Raw genomic sequence first — 11,478 nt, 5'->3', positions numbered from 1 at the left:
CAAGGCCTGGTAACCTTGTGAAGGACAGCAAAAAGGGTCGCACGTATAGCTGTGAGGTCGGTGGTGGTTGGCTCGTCAGACACCACATCGATTGCAGCAATTTGCTGGGCCAATGTGGAGCATGATAGTGCGGGCCAAATCATCCTGAGCTCTGCGCCGCAAGAACGCGCGTTGCTATTGGCAAGCGCTGTTGTGACGCCGAGCGTGTCTGCAGTCCTCTGACCGAAATTTCAGCATTGCGTCCTGTGTGCAGCGTAGCAGCATCGCTCAGTCCTTACCCCACAAGATGCACATGAACTGGGAGGGTGACCTGAGGACGAGTGGAGTGGCGTCGATGGTATCAATTTGAGCCAGGCTTGCTGAGGTCGTTAACATGCTGGAGCGAGGTAGCCTGCACGGATCATTCGTCTCCGCAGGAACTGCTTCAGGTTGATCCAGTCGAGAAGTGCTCGTCCTGGTAGAGGGTGCATCAAGGGGACTACGTTTTACACCCCTACTTGCTACGGGCTCCGCGATTTATCTCTCCCGCGTAACTGCCACTTTAACTGCCATAATCTTGATAATTGTATGCTATGTCGTCGTTTCGCGCCAAATAACCCTGAATAGTACTCCGAATTATGAGCTCTGGCTCTTTTTCGCCATGTAAGTCACTCCATCCCATATTCAAGTCTCCCGTCTGGTCACCCAGTCGCGATATCCCCGCACGATGCAGAGCGCCGAGGAGAACACGGCGGCCGTGGAGCTGGCACGCAACCTGCCGGCGCTCGTGGCGCAGCTCAAGGCGCTCCGCGAGGACATGGAGCGCAAGTCCAAGCTCTACGACGCGCTGCTGCTTAGCGCGGCCGACTCACTGGAACCCTCCGCGGATTCGCACGCTACGTCGGCCGCGTCCTTCGACCTGAACCAGAGCGGCATGCGCGGCAGCATCTTCACACCCTTCGCCAACTCGCAGCTGGACCCGCGGGCCAGTCAGATGACGCTGGAGGACCTCTCGGCGCTGGACGCGGCGCTGGACGATTCGCGCTATTCGAACACGCTCGTGAGTCGCCAGTCGTCCATCATGATGCGTCAGCAGCAACAGCGCCGCGTGCAGCAGCGACCACAGCAGCGACCCTCGTACTCTATGGGCCACATGGGCAACGGACGCGTCGGACCGGACGCCTACACGGTCATGTGGGTGAGTGGCGAGTGCGGCATCTCGCTGCGCAACTTTTCCAGGAAAGACAACAAAGTTGGGGCGCAGATCGCACTCTTGCAACACGCAGATGGAGTCACCACAGGCATCAGCAACTGCCGACTTGGGGACCAGTTGGTCAGTATCAACGACGACCGCGTGGACTCGCTGCGGTTCCGTGAAATCGTCGAGAAGCTCAAGACCACGAGACGCCCCATCTCGCTGGGCTTTCGGACGAACCAAAACGTGCAGACATCGCCGAGAGGAACCACATCGCCGTCGAACGGAAGCTTCAGCCACAGCACGAGCGGATCTGGTAGATCGAGCAACTTCTTCCGTGGAGGTTCGCAGCGGTCCAAGAAGAAGGCGTCCCCGGCATCTTCAGCTGTGGACAGACACTCGGTGAGTGAAGCCAGCCACTCGAACTCGAACGGGTTCTTCGACGACGACGAGAGCAGTGACATTGTTCATGAGACTATCGAGCATCTGGGGTACGGAGACTCGGTCAGCAGCCACTTCACTAGGTCCAGCAGCAGTGGGGCGATGCCTACAGCGGACCGCGGAACAACGACGTCGGTGGTGTCGGCGGCGTCCACCATGTCGGAGGACGTCGAGGTTTGGTGCAGAGAGCAGGAGGAGATGCACAGCGACATTATCGTGCTGCTGACGGAGACCGTCTTACGTTGCGAGAAACTCCAGCAGGAGAACTTGGACCAGCTCCAGAACCTCATGCAACTCTCGGCAGGCAGTCCTAGTGACAGGAGCAGTGCTGCTTCCTCGTACGCAGGGACCGAGAATGCTGGCAAGAACAGCCAAGCAGAGGAGGGGCTAGAGGTGGATGCAACCGTGCCTGCCACAACCAGTCCCGCAGCGTCGCCCAGGGAGTAGAGCAAACTTGTCGCCCGAAACCCTGGGTTAGAACAGCAAATTGGGTATGATTCTGGAATGGAGCAGATCCTCTTCAGTCTACGTGTCTATATCCTGCGAGCAGCGTTGCCAGAGTCCGGTGGACGAAGCGTATCGAGGGCAGTCCCTTCACTGCGCAGTGTGTTCTGCATGGCGATAGATAGCATCAGGGGAAAATATCAATGACCTAGTGAGTATAAGAACTTGCTTCTCTTGACTCGCAGTCCGCTAGTGCTCAGAGCTTGTCGCTTGGATCGCCAGACCAGAAGGTTCTCATTGAGAGTGGCAAACGACTTACTAGCAGTAACCTAAGCAGCCGGAGGTTAATTGATGCCAACGACACATGCTTCATGCTGGCACCGCGACTAAGAGTGACCAAGGTCGGTGTGGCAAAGTCGATTGGCAAGTGCCCCTCCCCCCCGCCAGTCCTCTACGAGTACCTTGTTGATCGGATGCTTCATTTGGTGAGAGCCAAACGAGACGGATGCTGTTCAGTGCCCAACGACTTCAGACGAGCTTGAGCTTTTCTCCGGTTCAAGGCTGAGCAAACTATGATGCATGTACCGTAGTAGCTGCTGCCGAGTGATTATGATCTTGTTGCTTCGCTCGAAGTAACAGAGCGAAACCTCCACAACGCCGCGCCAGCCAGAGGTTCTACCAGCGCGGGCATTCTGAGCCTATCGTCTGCCCGATCTCGCTTTTATCCTGGCCAACAGAGACTGGGGCATATCGCTCGAACAGCGGGCTAATTGGTCGATCTCGAGATGCGAGCGCTCTGCAGGACCCTACGGCGCGTAAAGACGACCACGTGCCAACCCAGGCCTATCGGCGAGATCGGGCGAGGTGTCGGCCTCCTTTCCTCACTCTCATTCCCTCATTGCGTTCCCCGCCAGCGTCGAGCGTTGATCGTTCGGTGATTGCAAATTCAGCACGCAAACGAGATTCCTCTGCAGCCCGCGGACTAGCGACAGAGGTCACTGCAACAGGGGCACAGGACACGCAGGACTCCGACTTTAGTTTTATGATACGCCAGCGCAGGTCTCTCGAAGCAATGGCGACTTGTTCAGAGGTAGCGTCGTGTCTGTCCGAGGGCGCGACCGTATGCATCCTCACTTCGGGGACGTGTCCGCCTTGCGTGTACGCACTGTCGGGCGGCGACTTCTCCTGCTACAGCCGAGACACGTCCGGGGCATGCCCCTTTTCGGGGGCCTACGCTGAATGCGATAAAGCGTCTAGCTCGACGTCGTCGACGTCCAGCAAGACCAACGCGAGCAGTGGAGACAGCAGCGGTAGCAGCAACAACGACACCCCAGCTCCAACGACAAAGACGAAAGCTCCTGCAAAAACGACTGCGACCCCGACCGCCACGACGGCTCCAACGACGTCCACGTCCAGCTCAACCGGTAGCAACGCCAACTCGAACGAGACCCCATCGACGGATGCAACGACGGCCCCACCCACGGACGCAACGACGTCTCCATCGACGGATGCTACGTCGCCCTCATCCGCTTCTACGGCTTCGAGCAGTACAGACCAGACCACGCAAACGGCGTCCAGCAGCTCGTCCGACAGTGGCGCTGAAAAGGCCTTGACGAGCAACACTGCGTCCACCACCGGGTCGCCGGCGGTTGTCAACTTGGCGCTCATCGGAGGTGCTGTGGTGCTGGTAGTGATTGTCATCGCGTTCGTCGCTCGGCGAGTGGTCAAGAAGAAGAAACTGAACCACACGCAGGAGCGCACAGTCTCGTCGCACAACAGTGCTTGGTCGGATAGATCGCTCGGCACGGGTGCCTCTGGTGGCAACCTGTACTCGACGTACAGCTACAAGGACGAAGCCGGGAAGGGCAACGGCATTTCGATGCTGTCCGACTCGCAGGCGAGCAGCACGTACGGACCCGGGTATGATCAGTCGGAGCACAGCGGCTCGTCGCCGAGGTCTAAGGCCGACTTCTCCAACTACGGTGGAGACTCGCAGTACGCTACTGAATCCCAATACTACAACGACTACAGCGTGAGCACGGGCCCGGAGCTTATGGCGGCCGGTGCGGCGGCCGGAAACCAGCACCCCTACGCCAACAACACGGTGCCCCCGTCCGCGAGAGGAAACAACAACTTCGTGGACGCCACCTCGATGGCCAACCGGGAGTCATCGATCGGCTCAGTGCGACAGCACCCGCTGACTGTTAGTCAGCTCATGCCTACGTCTATCGAAGAAGACGAGGAACAGGCCTACGCTAGTAGAAGACCGGCTCCCGAGCAGTACCATATTGCGGTTCCTCCTGTCCCCCAGACGACTAGAACCCCCCAAATCTTCGCTGCGTCCACGGCGAGCAGCATGAGGAGCGACTACGACATTGTCGACCCCATTACGATGCAAGACGTCGAGGCACGCAACACGGAAATGCTGGCGGAGGACAGTCGCTACCCGAAGTTCTCGTTCGAGTCGGAGGCGTCTTCCGACGTCTACGACGGCTCTTCGTCCGAGGAGGAGAGCGACGACGAGCGGGTGCGACACGGAGAGCACACGATTTGAGGCGTCAAGTGAGCCGGAACGTGTCAAATCCAATGCGTGTCAAACAAGGCGTTCGTTCAAGGTTTGCATTGCTGTGTCCTGTCCCCGGGCCGACTCGGTCGTAGAGTCTCCGTTTGCATCGCCGCAACGTTCGTCGTTGCGGTAAATATGAGCATGCCGTCGAAGGAGATGACGGATCGAGTCCAACGCCATAGTCGTCGTCACCGTTTGGGTTATCTGCGGTAGGAAGTTTTTGAATAAGGCTCTTGTGCCAAATAAATGCGTGTGTCTTTCAACGTGGCGGATTCGCGTCGAGCCGGAATCGAGATGGGATCCGGGATCGTCTCGCTTGAAAAAGTCGAACCGGTCAGCTCGCGTCGGGAAGACTTTCGATGTGGATGTCTGCTTGGGCTACCCGACTATCCCATGCGCTATGCCGGGATGCAGAGGAATTTTTCACGGATCTTGAATCACAATATTGATCGCGATGCAGCACCAGTCGAGGCCCAACACGCCTTTACCAATTTCGCTTTACCAGATACTTTCACGAAAACCTCCGCCACCATCACGTTGGAATTGCCAATTCATAGCTTTGTTTCAATAATTATCTCTGTACCTTTCCTTAGTCGTCTTGGCCTCTTTCACCAGCTTGGGGTCAGCATTGATGAGGCGAGGTTGTTGCTCTTGCCGCTGACAACTAGCGAAGAAATGGGCGGCAGCACCGGCCGCGACTCTCGTCGCAGCGGTGGCAGATAAATGGCTGGGGACGAACCGCTACCGGTGGCAGGAACCGCACTAGGCACGCAGTAGCTCGTGGTAGGATAGGTCTCCGGTCGATACTGCTGGAGCTTGGGCGGAGGACAGAGCTGGTGATACTGCTGAGTGTAGCTCGAATCTACTTGGTTTGCTGCTGGAAGCCACAGCGGCGACGTCTGCGATAGCACCGCTGCAGAGGATGCACCGTAGTACGGCGATTCCGCCAGCAATGGACCGGTAGGAGACGATGCCCGGGTCACCGAAGCAGGAGACACTTCGTAGGCGTTGTGGGTCGACGAAACCTTGGGCTGCGTCCTGGCATTCTCGTCTTCCTCTGAAGCCAGCAGCGGGTTGCTCGTCGTGGGGTCTTCCAGCAACGCTGCAAGTTTGTTCTTCTGCTTGAGCAACTGCTCGGCGTACGACTCGCGTCGGTCTCCGTCAAAGTAGCCGATGGCGTGCTCCATGGAGGCGATGCTCTTGCGCAAGCCGGTGATCTGGCGGTGTGGCCAGCGCGCGATGCCGTGCCGCCGGCAGATCTTCTTGAGCAGTGTCACGCAGATGCCGAAGCTGGCGGCCACCTTGGCCAGCGGCTCTTCAAAGTGCGGACGCAGCATGTCCAGCGTGATGCTGCTTGAAGCTGTCATGTTGGGCCGCGACGATGCCCCTGACTTGGACGACGGCGTCGTGGACCCAACGGACGAGGTTGACATGGGCGACCCTGGCGATGAGACGGGCTCCGAGACTTTGCGTCGCTTGACGGGTGAACCGGTGGCGCTCGAGAGTTGCCGCTTGTGCACCAACGGCGGTAAAGTGATGGATCCGATGGTGCCACCTCCAGGAAGCGCGAAAGCCTCCATTTGGTCCGAGCGAGAGCTTGACCACTTGTTGTCGAGAGCGTGAAATGAAAGGTGAAGCCGTTACGACGCTCCGACTGCAAGTTCTGTCGTCGGACTTGTCAGATGGCTGCGCGCGCCGTTCGTGGATGACTGGCAGCGCTGGATTTGAAGCGGCCTTGTTGAGTCCGGTCTTGCTGCTGCGTCTGTCCAGCAGAGCAAGAGGACAAGGGGACGGAACCTCCGTTTTCTGTCGCGGTGAAAGCCGTCGGGTGTTGTGTTGGTTCTGTAGGCTCGACGACGGATTGCGTAAGGCAAGCGGGGCACAAGCGGACGTGTGTCCGGATGTACCTATCTCTGAATCACTTCAAAGAGAGCTCGAGCAGGATCGGACTGCGGGCAGTAGCTTGGTTCCTTGCGCTTCGGCGTCCGAGCTTCGAGAGAGAAATGTCTCGCGGTCGGCCCAGTTTGACGTGTGGTCACGCAGGCGGAATGCAAAGTGAGACTTTGCGACTGGCTGGGAGATTGTCTTCGAGACGTTTCTTTATTCAAGATACTGTGGAGCGTTTGGGGAGACCGCAGTGGCGTACCACTTGAGACCGCGGCGAGGTCCCCCACTTGGCTGCGGTTTGACCACGATGAGTGCGTCTTGGACGACGACGTGGATACGCTGCGGTGGCACATCCTGCATTGTGCAGACAGCGAGGAAGAGCTGGCGGCCGAAGCTGCGTCGTTCGGTGTGCATTTCGCGCGTGGGGGCGAAAATGGGCTTCCGAACGGATATTCCACCCACACGCGATGGCAGGACATGGCCGCCGTGGCGGCCGTCATGTCGCCGGCGCCTTCAGTCCCGTGCTCTGTCCACGAGCTGCACCCGCTCCGGTTTCTGCTCGGCTCGTCGTCGCCGGGTGGATCTTCACCGCAGACAGGTCTCTCAGCCTGCAGCAATGCGTGAGGCTTGGCATGGCACTGCCAGCGAAGTCAAAGGCGGCGAGCAGCGCGCTGATTCAAGTTGACAAAGAATCGATCAGGCTGACCGAGCAGAAGTTGTGCAGCACGCTTCCATATATCCCGCCTGGACGCAGCCGCCGTCGCTTTCGATCGCGACGATCTGCTGCCGCTGAGCCGGCCGCTTTGCGACGTATGAAACCTGTAGCGGGCCAGGGAAGACCAGCAGCGACACCCCGGGAGGAGCTGCTTCGTGTAGCCGGCCGACTGCCTGCCTCGCCGCCTCATAGACGGAGCAAAGAGCTGCTGAGTTCGGCGACAACATGTGTGGGGATTACTATAATACACGCTCTTGACCTCAAGTCATTGTCGAGGCAGACCGTTACCCTCCATCGCAATACCCGACATTTCTGGTTGGGCGGATACGCACTTGGGCAGCATCCGCTGTGTCCGCCTTCCATCCTAAAGCCATGCGCGCGCATCCTAGTTGTGGAAGGTGCACAAACCGTATTTGTGAAGCCGCCGCTGCAGGAAGCCGCAGCGCAACACGCGGCCGCATCACTAGGGCAACCTGCGGAGGATTTCGCAGCGATCGTGTCATCGACCAAGTAACGGGCACAGAAGCAGATACTTGGAAGATACTCCATCAACCGATTTGGTGTTTTCGGGAAGGGGGGGGGGGACAACTGAATTTGGGCTGGGATGGAGAGTCCTGGAGCGCTCAGTGCAGCCGTCCTTGACATCGTGAGATGTAGCCCTCAGCTTGAAACGGAGCTGCAAGTATTGAAAATAGGTGCGAGTACCTTGACGCAGCGACTAGGAGGTAAGTACAATTAGTTTTCACGTACGGTAGGTACCTCACCGCCAGTGGGCGCTACTGTAATAGCTTCTTTGCCGCTGGGTGTCGGTAACTTGTCTGCTTGGCACCAGTTAACTTGGATTTCTATCACGTCACACGAATGAGTCAGGCCACGTTGTCTGCAACACGTCCTTATCGCATCATATCCACATTGGATAGGCCAAGTACGACTACACGTATAGCTTGTGTCTATTCTGTCTTCTATCTCGTTACGCTGTGCTCGAATGTAATTGGTCCCTTCCTCCCGCAGCGGCGATAAATACGAGCCTCACTCTGCCCTCCTTACTCTGCTTCTTCGCTCATCATACTGCATCGTCGTTAGTCGGAGGAAAGTAGCGCCATTGTGGTGGTTGACGCGGGTCCGCTTCGTACTGGGGAACGTGTGACGTTGCTCGTGGATCGTGCGTCGAGGCCGCTCGACTTGGACTCGAGTAGCTCTGGAGCTGGAGAATTGAAGCGATCGACGGCAGTGCGCGGTGCTGCGCAGCGATTGTCGGGAATTGCACCGTGGGTCCTTGTGGACGAGAGTTCCAAGAATCCCCGCCAAATTGCGTGTCCGGAGGCGTAGTCTGTATTTCGTGTGGGGTGTGGGCGATCTGCGTTGTGCTGTGTTGAGGCTGTGCAATACTCGGTCGGGTTGTCCAAGCCGGTACCTGCTGCGCTTCTTTTTCCTCATTTTCGCTGCCAATCACTTCCGGCTGGGTGTGCTTGTCCTCCGTGGCGGCCGAAGCAGCTTCTACCTGTAAAGCTCGCAATAAGTCTTCAGTGGGCTCGTTTCCGGTCCTCAGATATGCCTGCAGCTCGTGCTCGAGCTTCTCCAGTTGGTCGGCGTACGCGCGCTTCTGGTCGCCGTCGAAATAGTTCACCTGCTTGGCCATGGATGCAATGCTCTTGCGCAGGCCACAGATCTTGCGATACGGCCAATTGCTGATTCCGTTCCGCCGACAGATTTTCTTGAGCAGTGTCGTGCACACACCAAAGCTGTCCGCTGCCTGCTGCAGTGGCCGCTCAAAGTGCGGCTGCAACATATCAAAGTTGATGTTCCTTGTTGCGTTGGAGATGGGGCGAGCGAGTCGCGTCACAGCCGACGTCGCTGAGCTGCGTGGTCGTTGTGATGTTGCTTTCGACCCCCGCTGGGGGGCCGTCTCAGAGCTTTGCTCCCGGCCGCCAGCCATTGACGGAGACCATCTCGCCGTCGTCGTAGTCCGTCGAGTTGACACCCGCTGTGTCGAGGTGTGTGGCTCGACAGCAGTCGGCGTAAGCTCCTGCTCCACTTGGCTAGAGCTGGTGTGCGCCGCTGTCGAAACGACTCCCTGCGCAGGAAGATCCGGGCGTCGAATCTCATTCCCCGCTTGAGGCGTGGTTGGCTGCGTCGCCTTGGACTCTTCCTCGTGGTGGATCATCTCACCCGAGGCTCGACGTTTGCCTGTGTGCCGTGCAGTGTTGGGGGAACTTGGCGACCGCGTGGTGGGGGCGTGGTTGTGGTCGACAGTGAGCAGCGAGAGAGGTGCAAGTGGAGTGCGGTGCTGCTCGGGTGGAGTGGTGGCTGGAGCAGATGATCCATGGTCGGCACTAGTGTAGGCTTCGGAATTCATTAGCGGAGACCCTGGAACCGACTCACCAGGTCTCCGTCGTCGTCGGCGCCGATTGTCTCCGTTCTGTGCGTCCATGGGCTTAATCCTGCTGTTGTACGTGCGCACCAGGGTGCTGGGGCTATCGCTATCGCTGTTGTCGCTGGCGTCGCTGGGGCCGCCGAGGATGACCACCGGCGTCCACGTCGGCATTCAAAATACACGCGCGTTGGGCTGTTTCGGACCGGACTGGTGCTCTGCTCAATGGGATCTGCCGCGCAGTAGAAACGCTCCGAGCTGTTGGTGGAATGGGGTCGCTCAGCTTCCGGCGATGTCGAGGGCCGGCTGCAATGGTGAGGAGAGAGATGGCAGACGTGAGGTCCGACGGAATTGAGCTTGTATCTATCTGGGATAGATGTCGGAATGAGCTATCCGAGAAGTCAAGCGAAGTTGGCACTGTACTCCTTCTCTCGCTAGTGGGATCCGTGGGCTGGCGTTGCGATGTACTGTGTCCGCTTGTTGCCTTCCGCTCGGTGCGTGCTTGTGTGCGTCTTCCCGGCGAAATCCCACGCCGAGGGCACTTCTTGAACTGTCCAAAACGAAGGTTTGTTCCCCCGTCGAGCGATCGCGAAAGTATTCTTTCGATGGCCACTACCCACCGTTGACGCCTTCGTTGGAAAGAGGGAATGCAAATTGCAGTGGAGAGAGCAGAGGGATAGCAGGCGGTACTTCTGCTCTCAGCTCGCTCGAACTTCGTCGGACAGCTCGCAACTGCAAATGAGGAAGGAAGGGACGGCGTCCACATCTCTTTGAGGTCCGCCCTGCCCTTCATCACGGCGCCTTCTCCGAGTCTTTTCTTTGAGCGACACTCGCCACGTTGATGGTGAAAAAGCAAGCAGGTGATTCTCGATTCTCGAAAACGTCGGTGCAGTGGAGGTCGCCCACTCACCATTTTTTTCGAGAGATCTCGGTGTTGGGCCACATTTGGTCTGGCCTACTGAAGATGACACGAAAGTGTCGTTACAGTAGCTAGAAGGCTCGTCGATCATCCCACACGGACACAGCAACTTGCGCTCTATCGCCTCGACGCATTGACATGCTCAGGGGCTTGGGGGGCAACCAAGATGAGATGTGGCGCTTTGCGTTCAGAGGGGGGCGTGCGTGTCATACTATGGTATCACACTGTAAATTGTCAGAAGTCTAGGCGATTGCACAGTCGACAAAGATGGCAAACGTCACTGGACTTTGGCACTCTGCAATGGGCACAGACTTCGTGTTTTGGTGCACGTACCTCGCCTTTCAATGAGCAAGACGAGAAGCGAAGCTATCGACCTTGGCATCTACTCGTCGCGTCTCTACGTGTAAACCCGCTTATTCCCAGTCCTTTTCAGCGACGATCGAGTGACAGTGTACGTTGAAGTGCCTTAACATAAGGTCCTTATGTGCGAGTCTAATCGTAAAGATATTTTTGTACAGTGGTGGAGAGGATACAACGAGGGCACAAGGCGGACGCATCCCAGGTTGACGTGGCGCGATAACTTCTCCTCTACGACATGGGGTGAGGTGTGTAATGGCCAAGCGAACAGCCAAGCAGCAGCTTGTCCCAATCATAGTGTTCTTCGCAGATATGTTCGTGAATGTTACTACGAACTGGAGGAGGTGTTTGCAAACCTGACGGTATGTTTGTGATTCTTTCATAGGCTAAACTGCCTTCATGGCTAGAGTTCCACTTCATCTTGAAGCCGCTACGTCGCAATTATTCCTTAAGCGTACACTAACAAACTGTTTGCGAACAGAAGTTATTTGACATAATAGTGCTGGCAATACATGCACAATTATTTAGTGTTTGGGTGATCAGCTCTGCTGCTGATTCAGCAGAAGCGGTTGTTGGGACGGTGAACGCTGCAAAAATGACCATC

The 11,478-nt window shown here is 57.4% G+C and overlaps 4 protein-coding genes across 4 annotated transcripts; 2 read left to right on the top strand and 2 right to left on the bottom strand.

Annotated features, from left to right (window-relative positions):
* Window positions 1–706: 706 nt before the first annotated feature.
* KRP23_9278 (uncharacterized protein) lies at window positions 707–2,062 on the top strand (the record flags this gene model as incomplete). The annotated part of the gene is made up of 1 exon (XM_067894814.1): window positions 707–2,062. The coding sequence occupies one exon, from the start codon at window positions 707–709 to the stop codon at window positions 2,060–2,062; it is 1,356 nt and encodes a 451-aa protein (XP_067742455.1).
* Window positions 2,063–3,131: 1,069 nt separating this feature from the next.
* KRP23_9277 (uncharacterized protein) lies at window positions 3,132–4,613 on the top strand (the record flags this gene model as incomplete). The annotated part of the gene is made up of 1 exon (XM_067894813.1): window positions 3,132–4,613. One exon carries the CDS (start codon window positions 3,132–3,134, stop codon window positions 4,611–4,613), a length of 1,482 nt encoding a protein of 493 aa, XP_067742454.1.
* A 620-nt stretch (window positions 4,614–5,233) lies between these two features.
* KRP23_9276 (Protein NLP2) lies at window positions 5,234–6,205 on the bottom strand (the record flags this gene model as incomplete). Its single annotated transcript, XM_067894812.1, has 1 exon — window positions 5,234–6,205. The coding sequence occupies one exon, from the start codon at window positions 6,203–6,205 to the stop codon at window positions 5,234–5,236; it is 972 nt and encodes a 323-aa protein (XP_067742453.1).
* Window positions 6,206–8,290: 2,085 nt separating this feature from the next.
* On the bottom strand, window positions 8,291–9,772 carry KRP23_9275 (Protein NLP2; the record flags this gene model as incomplete). The annotated part of the gene is made up of 1 exon (XM_067894811.1): window positions 8,291–9,772. One exon carries the CDS (start codon window positions 9,770–9,772, stop codon window positions 8,291–8,293), a length of 1,482 nt encoding a protein of 493 aa, XP_067742452.1.
* Between the last annotated feature and the right edge of the window lie 1,706 nt (window positions 9,773–11,478).

This window comes from Phytophthora ramorum (assembly GCF_020800215.1).
Source record: "Phytophthora ramorum isolate Pr-102 chromosome Unknown Phyram_PR-102_s0008, whole genome shotgun sequence".
In the NCBI taxonomy this organism is placed as follows: domain Eukaryota; phylum Oomycota; class Peronosporomycetes; order Peronosporales; family Peronosporaceae; genus Phytophthora; species Phytophthora ramorum.
The sequence above is the reverse complement of the archived record's forward strand: the minus strand, read 5'-3'. Positions and strand labels throughout refer to the sequence as shown.